This window comes from Scyliorhinus canicula, chromosome 13, assembly GCF_902713615.1.
Source record: "Scyliorhinus canicula chromosome 13, sScyCan1.1, whole genome shotgun sequence".
In the NCBI taxonomy this organism is placed as follows: domain Eukaryota; kingdom Metazoa; phylum Chordata; class Chondrichthyes; order Carcharhiniformes; family Scyliorhinidae; genus Scyliorhinus; species Scyliorhinus canicula.
The window spans coordinates 44,423,279-44,445,671 of NC_052158.1; the positions used below are offsets into that span (position 1 = coordinate 44,423,279).

Sequence of the window (22,393 nt, forward strand, 5' to 3'; positions counted from 1 at the left end):
TCACGGCCACTTCCGGGGCAGATTCTCCCCCCGGGTGGGGCTAGTAGCGCGGCCCCGTGTGTCACGGCAGCGCGGCCTTGACGACGGTCGTCAAGGCCGCACGTCAAGCGCCACGGCGGCTGACGCGGCCGATGACGTCAGCCACGCATGCGCAGGTTCGACAACGCCAACCCGCGCATGCGCAGTTGGCGTCTTTCTCCTCAGCTGCCCGGCAAGACGTGGCGGCTTGATCTTGCCGGGCAGCGGAGGGGAAAGAGTGCGTCTGTTTTGGACGCTGGCCCGACGACTGGTGGGCACCGATCGCGGGCCTGTACCCTCCCGAGCACAGTCGTGGTGCTCCCGTGCCAATCGGGCCTCTAGATGCCCCAAACGGGCATCTGGTGCCCATTTCACGACGGTAGCGAGCAGGTGTGTTTGCTACCATGGTTAAACGGGCATGAAGGGCCCGCCGCTCGGCCCATCGGCCTCGGAGAATCGCCGCTCGCCGTAAATAATGGCGAGTGGCGATTCGTGGCGTGGGTCGAGCGTGTGGGGGAGAGAATAGCGGGAGGGCGTGAAAAATGTCAGGAGGCCCTCCCGCTATTCTCCCACCCGGCGTGGGGGGTGGAGAATCGTGGCCACCATCTGTGGGCCTGCAGTTTGCTGAAATAATTTCTGGCCACAGCATGTACAACATCATAGTGTTATTAATATGACTGACTGTTGGTGCCTGAACACCCAAAAACCCTGAGTGTAATTTGAAGAGCCGCAACAAACAGGCACAGTCGGCAGAACCTCACCACTCATTACTCCCATCTGGGGCCGTGGTCATTTCTGTGGTTTGTACCACCTTCCTGTGATATGTAATAAACCCGTGTTAAAGATCATGAGTGGTCAATTTATGTTTCGAATGAATTTCATTTTAAATTCCTGATCAATTTCAGCCGGATTACGTTGATCGACACAACTAGGGTAAGCTCTCCATCACAACCGGTGCTCTTATCATTGTTGCATATTTGTTAAGACATTTTACAAAAGCAATTTTTAAAAATTGTCTCGGACATATTGAAGCAGTTTTATTTAAAGGTGATACATTGTGATCTGATTGAATTGATGATCAATGCAGTGTGTAAACATCTACAGGATACATTTTTCACTCATTTTACAACATGTTTGTGTTTCAGTAAATGGTGGGTGGGGTTTATAAAGGGACCCCAGAGTCTGAGGAATTATTTGTGTGGCCCTGACAACAACTTTAATCCGTGATCATGGAATGATCCATCTGGATTTGGACTTGAAAGCCACAATCTTGTTCTCTGAGTCAGAGGGTTGTGGGTCAAAGTCCCACTCCAGGACTTGAGCACAAGAAATCCTGGCTGACACTCCAATGCCATCTTGAGGGGTGGAAGAGATTACAGAGATAGGGAGGGGAGAGGCTATGGACGGATTTGAAAACAACCTCAAAAACCTCATTAAAACAAACACTGAGCTTTCCCGAGAAGAGTGCGTTATTCCTTCAGTTTTATTCTGACAGACTGTTAGAACTATGTCTAAAAATGGGCAGCACGGTGGCGTAATGGTTCGCACTGGTGCTTCACAGCATCAGGGGAAACTCTCAGAACCATAGACAGACATTTCTTTAAAACAATGACAACTGTGTGAAGGGTTTATTACAGAACTCACAACAATCGAGTTTCTCCCTTACATGAGTGGATTGTGGACCAGGAAATACAATGACTGTGTGAAAACCTCGTCACACACTTCACATTTGAATGGCTTATCCCCTGTGTGAATTTGTTGGTGATTCAGGTCTTCGGAAGTGAAATAAATGTGAGAATGTTTTCTCACACACCTCATACGTGAACAGTTTCTCCTGTGTCACAATACCCTGTGCTAGTGCGCGGTCAATTCCAGCCCCACTTGAGCCAGAGTCGAAACATAAGATTTAAAATATCTGAGGTTTTTGGTTGAGCCCAATAAACTGCAATCACTAGGTTTGTAACATATAATAATAATAATGATCTTTATTGTCACAAGTCGGCTTACATTAACACTGCAGTGTTAACTAAGTTACTGTGAAAATCCACTCGTCGCCACACTACAGCACCTGTTCGGATATACTGAGGGAGAATTTAGAATGTCAAATTCACCGAACAAGCATGTCTTTCGGGAATTGTGGGAGGAAATCTGAGCACCCAGAGGAAACCTGCGCAGACATGGGGAGAACGTGCAGACTCCGCAAAGACAGTGTCCCAAGCAGGGATCGAACCTGGGTCCCTGGTAATGTGAAGCAAAAGTATTAATCACTGTGCTGAAGTATTTTATTATGCACAGTATTATAACTAATGGACAGAAAATGTAACCAATTGTCTAATACCCCTTTCCCAACCCCCCCTCCACCTTCCCAACTACTCTCACTTTCTACACACACACATTGACACACAACACAGGTCAGAAGGGAAATAAGATATGAATAAAACTAAAAGGATAAAGATCCTTGATGCACTGAGATGACTTCTAGTTCATATCTTTCCGAAGTTCAACTTTTGTTTTGACAGTTCTTCCTTCCAGGCTTGTGAGAGTTTCTACTCCCCACCACTCCAAGTTGACAGCAAAGGATGTGTCGGGCATTCACTGCTTTCAGAATAATAAAGCCATTCCTTCACGTCAGCAAGCAGGAGAGAGAGAGAGAGTGTTCCCTTCACTTCCAAGGTCTAAAAACTTCTGCCGAGTTCTCCAAGAAAGCATTACGTAGGAACCAATCACTGACCATTGTCAGGCAGAATAATGTCAATGAATCATTAAAGTTCTCACCACACGTGGAGCCCACTCACACTTCTTCCCAGCCTCACGCTGACTGTTCACCCACAACCGCAACTTCGAAAAAGCTGATTCTGATGGAAGGTTCCACACCAGTGACCAGTTTCAGATCTGATGATATGTCAAAGCTCCCCTGACCCGAAGGATTTCCAGATGATGGTTTCACTGCCCAACCTTCTCTGTGTTGAGCAAATCCATAAAGGGACTGGATGTCTTCTCACAGTTGTTCCTTCGGTGATGGTCAGGATTTATCTGTGGTGTTGATTCTCTCTGTATTCTCTGGCATAGTATGGTATAATCCTTCTGTAAAACAAGAAAAGGAAACATGATTTCCTCCAACTTCCTCTCCTCCTTTGCTGAAGGGCTGATTCCTCAGTAGAGACTGTTCCACAGTGAGTGTCAGTCTGCTATTCCACTGTGTGGGGATTAGATAAAAGTCTTCCCAGTAGCGAAGGAGGTCAGGTTTGTTTATTCATGTTATTTCTGGCTGAAGATCCTTTAACATTGTGTCCTACACTCCTTTGCTGGGCTCCAACATAGTTAAACTGGAGGTGATCCAACATGGTTGAAACTAGAGGTGATCATGTTGGCACAATTCTGAACAGGATTTGGGAGGCCGACAGGGTGTTGATCTGATCTGCTGGTTTTAATCAGCTTTAAATCAGCTTTTTAATCTGCTGATTACCTACTGCTCTTGGTGTTATTCTTCCTGTCGCCTCTGTACTACTGTAGAGTGAGAGGGGAGGAGGAAGAGGAGGAGAGATCAGAGTAGACAAAAAGAAAGGTGGCTCATAAGAAATAGGAGCAGAAGGATGCCATTCAGCCCATCAAGCCTGCTCTCCATTCAACAAGATCATGGCTGATGTGACTGTGGCCTTTACTCCACTTTTCTGCCTGCCTCCAAAGCCACTGATTCCCTTGTCAATCAGAAATCTGTCCAATTCAGCCTGGAAAATATTTAGTGAACCAGCCCCCACTGTTCTCTGGGGAAGAGTATTCCAAAGAGCAATCACTCTCTGAGAGAAGAAATTCCTCCTCATCTCAGTCTTAAATGGGAGACTCCTTGGATGGGATTCTCCGTGCTCAGCGCGGAGGCAGAGAATGGGTCCTCAGACCCGCGATCGGATCCAATGCTGGGACACTATTCTCCAGTGACTGGAGAATCGGCGCTAGTCGCGCGCGGTCGATGCGGCACCGGTTAGGGGCCGTTGAAAGAGGGCCCCTCGTTGATTTTCCGTGGTCAACCAGCCGGGTTCTGGCCGGCATGCTTCACATATGGTTCCACCCGGCAGGAGCTCGGCGTCGCGGCTATAGTGGCTGTCCTGGTGGGGGCCCTCAGGGGACCTCCACGACAGCTCGGTCCACGATTGGGAGCTACCGATCGGCAGCCGCGCGCGATCTGGGGGAGGGGGGGCTACCTTCCGTGCCAGCCCGCTGTGTGGCTCCACTGTGTTGCGCGGCGCCGGTGCAGAAGCGCCCACCGCGCCGACCTGTGGCCGGCAGTGCAGGGTCGCTTACGGCAGCTGGAACAGAGCGGAGCACTCGGCGCTGTGCTGGCCCCCTGTGGGCTACAGAATCGCTGGGCCAAAGAGGCTCATTGACACCGGCATGAAGCAATCCAGTGTTTACACTGGCGTCAACACTTCACCGTGTTTTTGGAGAATCCTGACCCTTATTTTTAAACTGCCAGTTCTAGATTCACCCAAGGAACAATAGGGAGAAGTGAAAGACATAGGAGAGAGAGAATACGATTGAAGTGCAGAGATCGATGGAGTGGAGCAGAAGGAGAATCAGAGAGAAGGAGGGAGAGAGAGGAGGATAGGTAGGAGAAAGGGGAGGTAGCGGGAGAACAGATATTGGAGGAGACGATGGGAAGAAAGTAAATGACTTCATTAAATTGACTACAACATTCAGAGAGTAGTAGCAGAGGTCACTGGAGTTTTATGGAGTCGCTGCTTCCCCAAGGTGCTGGGAGTGATTGATAAAACTCATATACATTGAAGGTTACCTGAGGAGACACGCAAAGCTCCCAAAACAGAAAAAAATTCCATCCTTTCATGTGTGTAATGGCCATCTGAGACTAGTCCATGTGAATGTCACTCACACGGGGTCATCCCACAATGCTTTCATTATCAGGAACATCGCACCCACAGTTGGGGAAGGTGAGAGACCTGATGGTAAGTAATTAGGGACAAGATCCATCCCTTCCTTCCATGGTGTGGTCACCAGTTTGTGCAGCACACATTGAGGTGTTGTTTATTCAGGCCGGTGTCTGAGACACTCTCCAAACACTCAAACAGTCTGTTCTTTCCCTCCCAGATGTTTCTTTCCCGCTTGCTCGTGTCTCCTTTCCCCCTCTTTCCTGGGCCCCCTCGCTCCTGTGTCCCTATATCTCCTGGTCCCTTGTCCTCCTTATCCTCTCCCTCTTGTGTGCCTCTCCCCTGTACATGTGCTGATCGCACCACTGCACATCATCACTGCCTTGGATGATGTGCGTCTTCCTCTTCTGATGTGCTGTCAAACATCCAAGGCTGCACATCCCACACTGGTTATGTCGGTTTGAAACCCTCCGAGGATGAAGAATGCTATTCCCACACTAGAAATCTCTGTCAACGTTTACCCGGGGAACTGAGACAGCAGCTGCAATAAGTGAGGTTTTATTCAGATGGGACAATGACAAGTTTAAATCCCCACCTGATCTGCTGCTCAAAGTCGCCTCCGTTTCCCCGGTCAGTTTCCCAAACTTCAGGAAACTCCTGTTGCTGCAGAAATATTTGGATTGTCTGTGAGAGACGTCAATCAGAGAGCCCACCCACTCTGCCCATTCTCTCCTCTTCCTCTACCACAGCTGCTTCACTTCCTGTAGGGACTCAAAACCAAGTCAGGAGATGGTGAGTGAAGGAGCACAATTTACAATCATTACATTGCACAATATCCACACTAATGTTCAGGCAGTCTGACTATCCTGTGGGCAATCAGCTGTGGAAATGCCCCTTATGCTGTGTCAGAAGATCCAGCTCACAGACCTGTTTACTCGGTGCTTTGTGCTGAGCTGTTTGATTGGCTGTGTGTTGGATATTCAGGGTGTTTATTGGAAACATTTCCCTTCTGATTTACAGGCTGAGTTTTGTTGATGGCGCATTTTTGAATAAGAAGCTGAGGGGTAATTATCTCGGATGGCAGAATTCGCACTGATTTACGATTATTGTGTTGGAAACTGGTAATTATCCTGTGGCCTGTGACTGGACGGTTCTGTCTGGATGTTGGGATCTGGATGTTTCCAGTCTTTCCAAATCCCTGCCAGATCTCCCACCTGTCTCTGTAACCTCGTCAGAGAAGGCAAAATAAAGATTTGTGTTTACGTAGAGCCTTTCACGACCACCAGATATCCCAAAGATCTTTACAGCCAACAAAGTATTTTTTCTTTTAAATTTAGAGTACCGAATTCGTTTTTTCCAATTAAGGGGCAATTTAACGTGGCCAATCCACCTACCCTGCACATCTTTCAGTTATGGGGGCGAAACCCATGCAAACACGGGGAGAATATGCAAACTCCACACAGTGACCCAGAGCCGGGATCGAACCTGGGACCTCGGCACCGTGAGGCTGCATGGCTAACCACTGTGCCACCGTGCTGACCTAACAAAGTATTTTTGAAATGGGTCCACTGTTATAATGTAGGAAACCTGGTAGCCAATGTGTGCACAGCAAGATCCCACAAATAGCAATGTGATAATCATCAGATCTGTTTTAGTGGTATTTATTGAAGTATCAACGTTGGTCTGGACACCAGGGATAACTCCCCTGTTCATCTACAAAGTAGTGTCATGGGATATTTTACACGCCCCTGAGGGAGAGCGGTGTTTCACCTTACCTCTGAAAAATTGTACCTCTGACGGTGCATCACTCCCTCACTATTGCACTCGAGTGTCAGTCTCAGTGCTAAAGTCTCTGGAGTGGAACTTCAACCCACAACCCTTGGACACGGGGAGAGAGTACTACCTCCTGAGGCAAGGTTGACAATCAGCTCAGCCCCACAACCCTCTCAGATCTCTGCACTCCAAGTTGTATCTCTTGGGTAGTTTCCATTGGTGTTTAAGTTTTCAGCTGCCTGGGTCCTAAGCTCTGGTATTCCCTCCCTAAACCTCTTAAACTCACTCTCCTTTCAGGTACTTCATAAAACCAACCTCTCTGATCTAGTGTTTGGCAATCTCCTAACACCTATTCTGTGATTCACTGGCATTTTGTCTGATAATGTAGCTTGAAGTGTTTTCAGACCTTTTACAGTGATTTGTTTCAATTATTAGGTCATGAGATGTGGGCATCACTGGCTGACCAGTTTATTGTCCATCCCCAATTGCCCTTGTGAAGGTGGTGGTGAACTGCCTTCTTAAACAGCTGCAGTCCATGAGGTGTAGCTACACCTTCAGTGCTGTTAGGGAGTGAGTTCTAGGATTTTGACCCAATGACAGTGAAGGAACGGCGATATATTTCCAAGTTAAGATGGTATGTAGGTGAATCTCCAGGTGGTGGTGTTCCCCAGATGCCCTTGTCCTTCTATGTGGTAGAGCTCACAGGGTTGGAATGTTCTATCGAAGAAGATGTGGTGGGTTGCTGAAGTGCACCTTGTAGATGATACACACTGCTGCCACTATGCATTGGTACTGGAGGGGGTAGATGTTAGTTTGGTGGAGGGGGTGCCAAACAAGTATACTTCCTCAATTATATGCCTCAGGAAACTAAGGAAATTCAGCATGTTGGATTGGATTGGATTGGATTTGTTTATTGTCACGTGTACCGAGGTACAGTGAAAAGTATTTTTCTGCAAGCAGCTCAACAGATCATTCAGTACATGGGAAGAAAAGGGAATTAAACAGAATTCAAGAAAATACATGAGAATACATAATAGGGCAACACAAGATATACAATGTAACTACATAAGCATTGGCATCGGTTGAAACATACAGGGTGTAGTGTTAATGAGGTCAGTCCATAAGAGGGTCATTTAGGAGTCTGGTGACAGTGGGGAAGAAGCTGTTTTTGAGTCTGTTCGTGCGTGTTCTCAGACTTCTGAATCTCCTGCCCGATGGAAGAAGTTGGAAAAGTGAGTAAGCCGGGTGGGAGGGATCCTTGATTATGCTGCCCGCTTTCCCCCGGCAGCGGGAGGTGTAGATGGAATCAATGGATGGGAGGCAGGTTTGTGTGATGGACTGGGCGGTATTCACGACTCTCTGAAGTTCCTTGCGGTCCTGGGCCGAGCAGTTGCCATACCAGGCTGTGATGCAGCCCGATAGGATGCTCTCTATAGTGCATCTGTAAAAGTTGGTAAGGGTTAATGTGGACATGCCGAATTTCCTTAGTTTCCTGAGGAAGTATAGGCGCTGTTGTGCTTTCTTGGTGATAGCGTCGACGTGAGTGGACCAGGAAAGATTTTTGGTGATGTCCACATTAACTCTTCCCAACCTTTACAGATGCACCATAGAAAGCATCTTATCTGGCTGCATTACAGCCTGGCATGGCAACTGCTCGGCCAGGACTGCAAGAAACTTCAGAGAGTCGTGAACACAGCCCAGTCCATCACACAAACCTGCCTCCCATCCATTGACTCCATCTACACCTTCCGCTGCCTGGGCAGCATAATCAAAGACCCCTCCCACCCTGCTTACTCATTCTTCCAACTTCTTCCATCGGGCAGGAGATACAGAAGTCTGAGAACACGCACAAACAGACTCAAAAATAGCTTCTTTCCCGCTGTTACCAGACTCCTCACCGACCCTCTTATGGGCTGACCTCATTAACACTACACCCCTGTATGCTTCATCCGATGCCGGTGCTTATGTAGTTACATTGTGTACCTTGTGTTGCCCTATTATGTATTTTCTTTTATTTCCTTTACATTTCATGTACTTAATGATCTGTTGAGCTGCTCGCAGAAAAATACTTTTCACTGTACCTCAGTACACGTGACAGTCAACAAATTCAATCCAATCCAAGTGGCTGCTTTCTTCTGGATGGTGTTGAGCTTCTTGAGTGTTGTTGGAGCTACACTAATCCAGGAAAGTGGAGTATATTCTATCAAACTCCTGACTTGTGCCTTGTAGAGTCGGGAGGTGAGTTACTTGTCACAGAATTCCCAGCCTCTGTCTGACCTGCTCTTGCATTTACATCGCTGGTCCAGTTCAGATTCTGGTCAATGATGAACTCCAGGATGTTGATAGTGGGAGATTCAGCAATGGCACTGCCATTTAATGTCATGAGGCGATGGTTAGATTCTCTCTAATTGGAGATGGTTATTGCCTGGCACTTGTGTGGCGTGAATGTTACTTACCACTGATCACCAAGCCTGGATATTGTCCAGGTCTTGCTGCATATAAACAAGGACTGCTTCAGTATCGGCGAATGGTGCTTAACATTGGGTGGTCATCAATGATCATCCCCAATTCTGACCTTATGTTGGAAGGAAGATCATTGATGAAGCAGCTGAAGATGGTTGGGCCTAGGACACTACCCTGAGGAACTCTTGCTACGCTGTCCTGGGACTGAGATAATTGACCTCTAATGACCACAAACATCTTCCCTTGTGTTGGGTATGATTCCAACCAGTGGAGCGTTTACCCCTGATTTCCATTGACTCCAGTTCTGCTTTTGCTCCTTGATGCCATACTCGGTCAAATGCTGCCTTGCTGTCACCTCACCTCTTGTTTATGTTAATCTTTTGTCTGTGTTGGAACCAAGACTGTAATGAGGTCAGAAGTTGAGTGATCCTGGCAGAACCCAAACTGAGCATTAGTGAACAGTATTACTGAGTAAGTGCCACTTGGTATTGTTGATCGTCACTTCCATCGCTTTACTGATAATTGAGAATGAAATGGGGCAGTAATTAACTGTGATGAATTTTTCCTGTTTTTTGTGGACAGCACGTACCTGGGCAGTTTTCCACATTGCAGGGTAAGCTGCCCTGGAATAGCTTGGCTAAGGAAACGGCAAGTGCTGGATCACAAGTCTTCAGTACTATTGCCGGATTGATGTCAGGGCCCACAGCATAAGCAGTATCCAGTGATGGAGTGTATTGAATTAGCTGAAAACTGACATCAGTGATGCTGGGGACCTCGGGAGGAACTGAGATGGAGAGGAGATGGCACCTCTGGCTGAATGTGGTTGAAAATGCTTCAGCGTTGTCTTTTGCATGATTGAGGAAGGGGATATTTTTGGTGTCTCCTCCTCCAGTTGTTGAATTTTTTAAAAATACATTTAAAGTACCTAATTATTTTTTTCCAATTAAGGGGTAATTTAGCGTGGCTAATCCGCCTACCCTGTACATCTTAGGGTTGTAGGGGTGACACCCATGCAGACACGGGAAGAATGTGCATACTCCACACAGACACCAGGGCCGTAGTTGTTGAACTGTTGATCACCATTGATTGGGTGCATCAGGGATCTGGGTTCAATTCTGACTTTGGGTGACTGTGTGGAATCTGCACATTCTTCCCATGTCTGTGCGAGTTTCTCCGGGGGCTCCAGTTTCCTCCCACAGTCCAATGATGTGCAGGTTAGGTGAATTGACCATGTTAAATTGCTCCTTAGTGTCCAATGGTTAGGTGAAGTTACGGGGATGGGGTGGGGGAGTGAACCTGGGTAGGGTGCTCTTTCAGAGGATCAGTGCAAATTCGATGGGTCGAATGGTCTCCTTCTGCACTGGAGAGAATTTATGATTCATAATTGGATGTGGCAGGTCTGCAGAGCTTAGATCTGATCCGTTGATTGTAGGATTGCTTAACTCAGTTTATCACATGCTGCTTCCACTGTTTTACATGCAAGTAGTCCTGTTGTGTAGCTTCACCCGATTGATCTCTCGTTTTTAGGAATGTCTGGTGCTGCTCCTGACATACCCTCCTGCTCTCTTCATTGCTTCCAGTCAGACTCTCTTTCAAGGCTGTTTCTTTGAACAAGTTTGGGGTAATCTTTTTTTTTAAATTTAGAGTACCCAATTATTTTTTCCAATTAAGGGGCAATTTAGGGTGGTCAATCCACCTATCCTGCACATCTTTTGGGTTGTGGGGGCGAAACCCACGCAAACATGGGGTGAATGTGCAAACTCCACACGGACAGTAACCCAGGGCCGGGATTCGAACCCGGGTCCTCAGCGCCACAGGCAACAATGCTAACCACTGTGCCACCGTGCTGCCCAAGTTTAGGGTAATCTTAAACTAATATTACCTTGGTACATGTTAAAAGTGTTACTAAATGCAAGTTATTGTTGTTTGTAATTGTGTAAAATATAGAAAGTGAGCAGGCGTTCAGTAGGAGCAACGTGATTCCCCTCATGGTTCACGACCCTACTTGTCCGTCTCTGTGAAGCAGTCTCCCAGTGATGAGTAGAACCTTCAAAGGAGCTAAAAGAATGTTTATTTTTTAAACTGTTTTACAGAAGAATCGTCCTGAATTAAACAAGAGGACAGAGATCGCTGACAGATCCTGTTCATCACTGGAGCAGATGCCAGTGTCAGGCGGGACAACTCCCCAGGAAAACCACCTTCAGTCGTCCACTCACTCAGCAGGAATTTGATCAACAATCGGAAGTGAAACCAAACAGTGTCCAGCGTCCATTTCCATATGTTAGACTAAGTTATATCAGTCAGTACAGGGGATGGAGGAAATGTAACGGATTGGAGGGAGTGTTCTGGGGATGGAGCCAGTAGGATAGATTGAAACTCATTGACACACCTGAAACATCTGCTGAGATGGAAGGTCATCCAGATTGAGGGCAGCTCCGAGGGTGAGGGCAGCTCCGAGGGCGAGAGGAGCTCTGAGGGTGAAGATAGCTTTGAGGTTTCATTACACTGTGTGAAACATTTGCAAATCCTGACAAGTGACTGATCTGTGATAAGGGTTTTTATCTGGTTGTAGGAGCTCCTCATTCACAGATAGACAAGAGTGTTAACAGTCTCCTGCATCTTAAGGGCAGACACATGGAAGAGAAATCAACTGAATATGGACAATTTGACTGAGTCGTCACACAGTCACCACATCCTGTGAAACCGCAGCCAGTCCACATGGAGGAGAGGCCATTCAGGTGTGAAGTGTGTGAGAAGTCCTTTGTCCGATCATCATACCTCCTCAAACACCAGCTCACCCACGCAGGGGTGAAACTGTACAAATGTAAGGTGTGTGATAAAACTTTCTCTCAGTCATCGTCTCTCGTGGACCATCAGAGAACCCACACTGGGGAGAGACCATTCACATGTGAGGTTTGCAATAAAGCTTTCTTAAAGTTGTCCAATCTCTTACAACACCGACGCATTCACACGGGGGAGAAACCCTTCAGGTGTGAAGTATGTGACAAAGCCTTCACACACCCATCAACGCTCCACCAACACCGACGCATTCACACAGGGGAGAAACCATTTCGGTGTGAGATATGTGACAAAGCCTTCACACACCCATCAACACTCCTCCAACATCGACGGATTCACACAGAGGAGGAAAAACCCTTCGGGTGTGAGATATGTGACAAAGCTTTCAAACATCCATCGACGCTCCTCCAACACCGACGCATTCACACCGGGGAGAAGCTGCTACAATGTGAATTTTGCAACAAAGTGTTTGTGACCTCCTCAAGCTTGCAGGTCCACCAGCGCACACACACAGGGGAGAGGCCCTTCAGATGTGTGGTCTGTGACAAATCCTTTGCTCAGTCATCGACACTCCTGCAGCATCAGCGCATTCACCGAGGGGAGAGGAAGTTCCACTGTCAGATTTGTGACAAAACCTTCGCACATTCTTCAACCCTTCTGCAACATCAGCAGACACACGGAGGGGAGAAACCCTTCAAATGTGAGGTATGTGACAAAGCTTTCGTAAAGTCATCCACACTCCTTGTCCACCAGCGAACTCATACGGGGGAGAAACCTTTCCGCTGTGAGGTGTGTGGTAAAGGTTTCACACTGTCATCCACCCTCCTGATCCACCAGCGGACCCACACAGGGGAGAGACCCTTTAAGTGCAAGGTTTGTGGCAAGGCTTTCACCCAATCAGCAAGCCTCCTTCACCACCACAGGATCCACACAGGAGAGAAACCCTTCAACTGCAAGGTCTGTCAGAAAGCTTTTACACACCCATCGAGCTTGCTGCAACACCAGAGGATCCACACAGGAGAGAAACCCTTCAGATGTGACTTGTGTGACAGAGCCTTCACCCACCCATCCCGCCTCCTCGATCACCAGAGGATCCACACAGGAGAGAAACCCTTCCAATGTGAGGTGTGTGATAAAGCTTTCACACGCTCCTCAAACCTCCTGGATCATCACAGGACCCACATGGGAAGAGAGATGCTTCCGCCGGGATTTTTGCAACAAAACCTTCACACAATTTGAGAATTCTTCATATTCTTTACAATATCATTGTCATGTGCTGTTAAACAGATTTGTGTGTGTGAACATAGGTGTGACTAGTTTAGTTAAACTGGAGACAGTTAACTCTCTTAGACAATTCGTGTTTCAGCCTGGTAGATTGCAACGGTCAAAGCATCAATATAGTAGGTACGAAGGCAAATGGTTGCAATGGTAATGGCAAGGGGGCCAGGGTAGCAGCTTGATCGGAATTTACATGAGAGAAGTAATTTGAAGTTGACTGTTGTGTTAAGAGCAAACATATACAATTGGGAGTTTGTAAATGTGTGAGATAATAGTAAATTTACTTTATAAATATAGTAGCCATAAAGTAACAACAAAGCATTAATCAATTCTTGGAACATGAACTTCCAAATGACTGGAGAAACAACAGTGTAAAATCAATGTTTATCATATAAATACAGTACGGGTGGCGCAATGGTTGGCGTTGCTGCCTCACGGAGCTGAGGATCCAGGTTCGATCCCGGCCCCGAGTCACTGTCCGTGTGGAGTTTGCACATTCTCTCCGTGTCTGCGTGGATCTCACCCCCACAACCCAAAGATGTGCAGGTAGGTGGATTGGCCATGCTAAATTGCCCCTTAATTGGAAAAAAAATTGGGTATTCTAAATTTTAAAAAGAAAATATATAAATACAGTAGTAAAAGAACGTTTGATCAATTCTAAAGGACCGCAGAAACAAAAGAGTGGAACATCGGGGAGAAAAAACATTTCTAAAGTAAAACTGAGATTCATTGTGGGGTGGCTATGAGATATTAAACAAGATATTGTGTGTTGAAGTCAGACCTATGAACACCAGTTCTGCTGTCACCCTCAGAGGAGATTCTGGAAGATTAACCTGGAGCAGTAGGGCATTGTGTGGGAATGTTACTGGAGGTTTATAGAACAGAAAATCTGGAAGTGTTGTTATCTTTTGGGAAATATTTGTAAAATATTGTTAACTGTGTAAAGGTGTTCTTGTGTCTTAATGTTATTATTTTCCCTTTTAAAAAATAAATGTTTTGATATAATATTTTAAATCATCACATGGTCTGGAATTTACTTATCTTGACTTCAAATAACTCCTCATAATATATACAAATTGCAAATCATTGTGGAAGCTTGTTCCAATATTCCCTTTGTAATTTGGACAGCCTGGCACTCACCATATGTCGTAGCATAACGTACACAGGAGACAGACCCCTCAAGTGTGACATGTGTCAGCATTGTTTCACCTACTTGAGCCTCCACATTGTCTCCATACAGGATAGAAACCATCCCAGAGTGAGATGGGGCAGATTAACTTCACCATCTCCTGCTCCCCACTTCCACTATGACCACTGCAGGAACAAGCACACAGGCTTTCAGTAAATTCAATGGATCTCAACTCCATCTGTGTCAGGTTGTCGACTATTTCTCAATTTTTAACCAAGAGCAGAGCACTGGCATTTTTAAATAGTGTTGGCCTGCTGTGTGTGACAGAACGTCCCTTAACATGTGGGTAATCACTGCATAAAGCAGCCCAGTTGTTCGATGTCCCATCCACAACCTGAAACATTCAATCGCTCCACCACTGGCAGTGGCAGCCATGTGTACCATCTACAAGGCGCACTGCAACTCACCAAGGCTCCTTCGACATCACCTTCCAAATCCATGACTTCTACCACCGAGAAAGACCCTTGGGGGCACCACCAACTGTAAATTCCCCTCTTGAGACCCGCACAACCTTGACTTGGAAATATAATCGCTGTTCCTGGGTCAAAATTCTGGAACCCCTTCTTGAACAGCACTGTGGCTGCATCAACACCACTGGACTACAGTGATTAGAGAGAAATTAAACAACAATAATTAACCAATTTTTCTGCAGCTGTTGCATCAGTTTTCCTGGTAAACGTTTGACAGAGATTTCTAGTATGGGAATAGCATTCTTCAATCTCAGAGGCTTTCAAACTGACAACATCAATGTGGGATGTGTAGCCTCCGATGTGTTTGACAGTAGGTCAGAAGAGGGAGAACTACCACATCCAAGGCAGCGATGATGTGCATCGGTCATCACATGTACAGGAGAAAGAGGGACACAGGGGAGAGGCATAGAAAAGAGAGGTTTGAAGAGCACCCTTAAGACTCAGATTCACTGTGAGACTTGGGGAGTGTGGTGAATGTAACATGGTAATTCACACTGTATCTTTGTAAGCGCAGTAGCGTTACCCGGCCACTAGGGGGAGTAGCTCTGGGAATGCTCAGGAGCTTGTACAGGGCTCCACCCTTGGCTCCACCCACGACTCCTCCCCCTTGTGCTGCTGTATAAATACCCTTGTCCAGAGTCAGCCTGCAGTTCACCGAGAGTTCATCAACGGGCAACAGGCTGGCTCTGTAGTAAGTAGATTAAAACCACTGTTCATATCTGAAAGCACGTGTCTGGTGAATTGATGGTTCAATCAATTTAATCTACTTAAGAACAGTCAAGATCGATCATGGAATCAGCCCTCAAGCCTGGACGCCTGGAACTCGACCCGCAGGATGCAGAGGCTAAAGAAATCTTCTCCCACTGGCTGCGGTGCTTTAAGGCCTACCTGGCAGAAGCGAGCTCAGCCGAAACGACAGAGGAACAAAAGTTAAGTCTACTGCACGCGAGGGTGAGCCATAGAATCTCTACGCAACTAAACTCGGCCGGTTCATATACTGCAGCGCTAGCAGTACTCGATAAGATATATGTAAGGCCCATTAATGAAGTTTACGCACGCTATGTGTTGACGGCTCGCCGCCAGCGGCCTACAGAATCACTTGCCGAATTTTTAAGGGAACTCAATAATTTGTCAAATTACTGTAATTATCAAGCGGTTACCGCGGCTGAACACAGAGAATTTGCTGTACGCGATGTTTTTGTAGCGGGCCTCAGGTCTAATTATGTGCGCCAACGACTGCTGGAAAAGGGGGCCCAAGACTTAGAAACAACTGTGGAAGCTGCGACCACGATGGAGGTCTCCTTCCGCAGCCTTAACTCGTTCCCCGCGGACCCCGCGGCCAATCATGGGCCCCCGACTAGCGACTCCCCCAGGCCTGTGCTACGCGGCCGCCCAGCCACCATGCTGCCCCCGCCAATGCTGCCCCAGCCAGCCACTTTGCTGCTTCAGCCATCCACTATACTGCTCCAGCCTGCCATTTCTGCGGCCAGAATCAGCACCCGCGGCAGCACTGCCCGGCCAGCAACGCGACCTGCAGCAGCTGCGGGCGGAAAGGCCACTATGCAAGAGTGTGCCTCGCTAAAAGGGCCCCAGCTTCCAACTAACCAGCGGCACGAAGTAATCGCTCCCCACACCAGCAGGCCAGCGGGGCCCGAAACGCTGCGGCCTATGCCCCGACTCCGCCCCCTCCCGCTACGTGCGATCCTTGGGGGCCGCCACCTTGGCAAACCTCCACCACACGGCCAGCCACATGCGACTCATGGGGGCCGCCATCTTGGACACCATCTTCCTCGCCGCCCACCACGTGCGATCCACTGGCCCGACATGCATCTCCACGCTCGGACAACTCATCGGAAGAGTACGACTATGAACTCAGAGTCATCACGGGGCAACTCCAGCACAGGTGATCGAGCCGCCGACTACCCGCAACTCAGCGCGGTCACCCTGGACCAATCACGCCCGAAGCATCTACGGAACTTGATGGCAGAGGTCCAAATCAATGGGTAGAACGCGCCATGCCTTTTCGACTCCGGGAGCACAGAGAGCTTCATACATCCAGACCTGGTAAGACGCTGTTCGCTCCCCGTTTTCCCCGTGCGGCAAACTATCTCGCTCGCTTCAGGCTCCCATTCGGTCCAGATCCAGGGACGCACAGCCGCGACACTCACAATCCGAGGCGCTAGCTACTCAAAATTCAAACTCTACGTTTTGCCCGACCTCTGCGAGCCACTCTTATTAGGCCTAGACTTTCAATGTAACCTTAAGAGCCTCATCCTCAGCTTCAGCGGGCCCCTGCCCCCACTCACTATCTGCAGCCTCGCTACACTGCGAATCCCCCCCCCCCCCTCCTCTCTTCGGCAATCTCACAAAGGACTGTAAACCCGTAGCCACTCGTAGCAGGCGGTACAGCCTGCAGGATAGGGTATTTATCAGAACAGAGGTCCGAAGGCTTCTCAGTGAGGGGGTTATAGAAGCCAGCAATAGTCCCTGGAGAGCTCAGGTGGTGGTCGTTAAGACCGGGGAAAAATTCCGCATGGTTGTTGACTATGACTATAGTCAAACCACAAATAGATTTACGCTCCTCGACGCGTATCCCCTCCCCAGGATTGCAGACATGGTAAACCAGATCGGCCAGTACCGGCTCTCTTCCATGGTGGATCTGAAGTCTGCATACCACCAGCTCCCAATCCGCCCGGAGGACCGCCACTACACGGCATTCGAGGCCGATGGCCGCCTCTTCCATTTCCTCTGGGTCCCTTTCGGCGTCACTAATGGGGTCTCGGTGTTCCAACGAGCAATGGACCGAATGGTGGACCAGTACGGGCTGCGGGCCACGTTTCCGTACTTGGACAATGTCACCATCTGCGGCTATGACCAGCAGGACCACGACGCCAACCTCCACCCTTTTCTCCAGACGGCACAGAAACTGAATCTCACGTATAACAAGGAGAAATGCGTTTTCCGCACAACCAGACTAGCCATCCTCGGCTATGTCGTGGAAAATGGGGTCCTGGGCCCAGACCCGGACCGTATGCGCCCCCTCTTAGAACTCCCCTTCCCCCATTGCCCCAAGGCCCTCAAACGGTGCTTGGGCTTCTTCTCCTACTACGCCCAGTGGGTCCCTCAATATGCGGACAAAGCCCGCCCACTCTTTAGGGCCACACAATTTCCCCTGTCAGCCGAGGCACGCCAGGCCTTCGACTGCATCAAGGAGGACATCGGCAAAGCGGTCATGCGGGCGGTGGATGAATCCACTCCATTCCAGGTTGAGAGTGATGCCTCAGAGGTAGCTCTAGCAGCCACACTAAATCAGGCAGGGAGACCAGTCGCATTTTTCTCCCGTACCCTCTCCGCTTCAGAACTCCAACACTCCTCAGTCGAGAAAGAAGCACAAGCCATTGTGGAGGCTATTCGTTACTGGAGGTACTAACTCGCAGGTAGGAGGTTCACCCTCATCACCGACCAAAGATCGGTTGCCTTCATGTTTGACAACTCGCAAAGGGGCAAAATTCTGAGGTGGAGGATCGAACTCTCCATCTACAATTACGATATTAAGTATCGACCCGGGAAGCTCAACGAGCCTCCGGATGCCCTATCCCGCAGGACATGCGCCAGCACGCAGACTGACCGATTGAAAGTCATACACGATGACCTCTGCCACCCGGGGGTCACCCGGCTCGCCCACTACATCAGAGCCCGAAACCTGCCTTTCTCCAACGAGGAGGTAAAAGCTGTCACCAGGGACTGCCCGATCTGTGCGAAGTGCAAACCGCACTTCTGTAGACCAGACAGGGCCCACCTGGTCAAGGCTTCTAGGCCCTTTGAACGCCTCGCGATTGATTTCAAAGGGCCACTCCCTCAACTAACAAGAACGTTTACTTCCTAAACGTCGTAGATGAGTTCTCCCGTTTCCCATTTGCTATCCCGTGCCCCGACGTGACCTCCCCCACAATCATTAGGGCCCTGCATAGCATCTTCACCCTGTTTGGTTTCCCCAGCTACGTACACAGCGACCGGGGTTCGACCTTCATGAGCGACGAGCTGCGTCAGTACCTGCTCGACAAGGGCATTGCCTCGAGCAGGACTACCAGCTACAACCCCAGGGGGAACGGGCAGGTGGTGAGGGAGAACGCGACGGTCTGGAAGACCATCCTACTGACTCTCCGGTCTAGAAAGCTCCAAGTCTCCCAGTGGCTGGAAGTCCTCACAGACGCGCTTCACCCTATTAGGTCCCTTTTGTGCACAGCGACCAATCAGACCCCTCACGAGAGGCTCTTCATTTTTTCCAGGGGCACTACCACGGGGGTCTCACTTCCGGCATGGCTGAGGACACCGGGCCCCGTACTTCTGAGGAAGCACGTCAGGACCCCCTTGTTGAAAAGGTGCGCCTGCTCCACTCCAACCCCCAGTACGGATTCGTCTAGTTCCCTGACGGCTGTCAGGACACTGTATCCCTCCGGGATCTGGCACCCGCCGGATCCAGCGCCCCCTCTACCCCCACAGAAGGACCTCTCACCCTACACCCCTGCTGCCGCCCCCTCGTGCTCCCGAGCCCACGAGCTCGCCCCACCAGTTCCGCGCACCCGCGCCAGTCAGCCCCCAGTGCCCCCAGTCCCCGGTCGAACCAGGAGAGTATGAAGCTCGGATACAACCCTCCCTGGAGTCCGCCATCGTACCCCAGCACACAACATCTATCCAGCCACCGCAAGAGGCTGCAACCCCGGTGCTCTGCAGATCACAGCGGACAGTTCGACCACCGGACAGACTGACTTTGTAAACCACCACCCCTGCCGGACTTGATTTATTTGCAGGGGATGAATATGGTGAATGTAACATGGTAATTCATACTGTATCTTTGCAAGCACAGTAGCGTTACCCGACCACTAGGGGGAGTAGCTCTGGGAATGCTCAGGAGCTTGTACAGGGCTCCACCCTTGGCTCCGCCCACGACTCCTCCCCCTTGTGCTGCTGTATAAATACCCTTGTCCAGAGTCAGCCTGCAGTTCACTGAGAGTTCATCAACGAGTAACAGGCTGGCTCTGTAGTAAGTAGATTAAAGCCTATATTCATTTCGGAAACACGTGTCTGGTGAATTGATGGTTCCATCAGGGAGGTACTATGGGAATGACCGTGTGACTCTGGGAGTGACACTGACTCTCAGATTGGAGAGTGACTTGGAAACTTGATTCCTCACTCCTTCCCAAACCTCACTGCTGGTCTGTTACATACTTCCTGATTTCACTCTCCTTGCCTGACTCAATATCATTTTCCAGGATTTGGGAAGCAACAACATGTTCAATGACTTTGGAGAGGTAAGGGAGGTTGGAGATGGGATGGCAGTTGCAAGGATGGAGGGGTCAAGTGTTGAGAGAGGGAATGTTTGGGGGAGGGATGGAAGGAGAGAAAGGGAGACTGAGAAAGGGGAAAAGGAGGCTTCAGGGCGAGAGAGAGTTTGATAAATAGACAACATTGCTCACTTCCACAATTACAGTTCACTAAAAATATGTGAGAATCTTTGTCCAGAACAAAACCAATTTGGGGCACGAGCAGTAGGTATTAATTAGAGGATGGGACAGAATTGCATTCATCACAGGTTGGATCAAAATTTGGATAAATCTCAGATAATTTAACTTTAGAATGGATGGATATGATATAAGATTTTAAATTATAGAAAGCTGTGCCTTTCACATGGAGATGAGGAACATACTCAAACAAGAATAGACTTCCAGATACGTTCTGGTAAATCTATCAAAATCTTGCTCTCAAAGAGTTTTTAAGGTTGGAAGCAAAAGAACCCCCGAACAAAAACATTTTGTCCTGAGATGGTATCTATTGGTGATTTAGGGGCAATGAAGAAAACGGAATAAAACTCTGATTTGTATGGAGCGAAAGAAGTGTATGTGTGTGGGGCAGATAATGTTTCTTAGCGAGTCGAAGGAAGTGAAAATATTATCAAATATATTATATAAGTTAGCAAGGGATTGGGCGCTAGGTTTAGACTCTCCCACATAAGTGAGAACATCTTCTCTCTATTTACCCCAAAATTCTTAATTTTATAATTCCACATTTTAAAGATTTCTACACTACCCTCCCCCCCTCCCCGTCCCCCCCTCCCCTCCCCCTCCCCTCTCCTCCCCGCCTCCCCTCTCCTCCCCGTCTCCCCTCTCCCCCCTCCCCTCTCCTCCCCCTCCCCTCTCCTCCCCCCTCCCCTCCCCCTCCCCCTCACCCCTCTCCCTCCTTCCACTCCCCTCCCCCTCCCTTCCCCCCCCCTTCCTCCCCTCCCCCCCCATCCCCCAGTATTTCCCTTCTGATTTACAGGCTGAGTTTTGTTGATGAGTCATTGCTGAATATGAGAAGGTGAGGTGTAATTATCTGAGGGGCGGAGACACATTTATTGAAATATTTTCTTTGAACATTTTACTTGAAGGCCTTACCCGTGTTATGCTCCTCGTGCTCAATGTGGGAGTTCAGGGACGCGGCCGATGCCCCTGACACCTTCATGTGCAGGAAGTGTGTCCAGCTGCAGCTCCTGTTAGACCGCATGATGGCTCTGGAGCTGCGGATGGACTCACTTTGGAGCATCCACGATGCTGAGGAGGTTGTGGATAGCACGTTCAGTGAGTTGGTCACACTGCAGATTAGGATTGGTGACAGAGACAGGTAATGGGTGACCAAAAGGCAGAGAAAGAGCAGGAAGGCAGTGTAGGTGTCCCCTGCGGTCATCTCCCTCCAAAACAGGTATACCGTTTTGGATATTGTTGGGGGAGATGACTCACCAGGGGAAGGCAGCAGTAGCCAGGTTCATGGCACCATGGCTGGCTTTGCTGCACAGAAGGGCGGGAAAAAGACTGGCAGGGCTATAGTCATAGGGGATTTAATCGTAAGGGGCGTAGACAGGTGTTTCTGTGGTCGAAAACGAGACTCCCGAATGGTATATTGCCTCCCGGGTGCACGGGTCAGAGATGTCTCAGATCGGCTGCAGGACATACTGAAGGGGGAGGGAGAACAGCCAGTTGTTGTGGTGCATATAGGCACCAACGATATAGGGAAAAAACGGGATGAGGTCCTACATTCAGAATTTAGGGAGTTAGGAGATAAGTTTAAAAAGTAGGGCCTCAAAGGTAGTAATCTCAGGATTGCTACCAGTGCCACGAAACAGTCAGAGTAGAAATTTAAGAATATTCAGAATGAATACGTGGCTTGAGAGTTGGTGCAGGAGGGAGGGGGTTCAGATTTTTGGGACATTGGAACTGGTTCTGGGGGCGGTGGGACCATTACAAATCGGATGGTCTACACCTGGGCAGGACTGGAACCAATGTCCTAGGGGGTGCTTTTGCTAACACTGTTGGGGAGGTTTTAAACTAATGTGGTAGGGGGATGGGAACCAGATTAGGAAGTTAGAGGTCAGTAAAGAGGCAGCAACTAAAGCCAGTAAGGTACTGGATAATAAACTCAATGTGACTAAGGGGAAGAGTAGACAGGGAAGAGATGATGATCGCAAAGGGACAGGTGGTCTGAGGTGC

The 22,393-nt window shown here is 48.8% G+C and overlaps 3 protein-coding genes across 3 annotated transcripts in view; all 3 read left to right on the forward strand.

The window, feature by feature from the left end:
- The window catches only part of LOC119975580 (zinc finger protein 883-like), an 84,100-nt gene extending 69,872 nt beyond the window's left edge, over positions 1–14,228 (forward strand). Inside the window, exon 3 of the mRNA XM_038815368.1 lies at positions 11,809–14,228. Within this exon, the coding sequence (XP_038671296.1) occupies positions 11,809–13,172 (1,364 nt within the window). The 3' untranslated portion in view covers positions 13,173–14,228. The remainder of the gene's footprint in view (positions 1–11,808) is intronic.
- The window catches only part of LOC119976643 (zinc finger protein 721-like), a 999,221-nt gene that overhangs the window by 69,819 nt on the left and 907,009 nt on the right, over positions 1–22,393 (forward strand). The gene's annotated exons all lie outside the window — the stretch shown is intronic.
- Positions 1–22,393, forward strand: part of LOC119975581 (zinc finger protein 91-like) — a 177,204-nt gene that overhangs the window by 69,819 nt on the left and 84,992 nt on the right. The gene's annotated exons all lie outside the window — the stretch shown is intronic.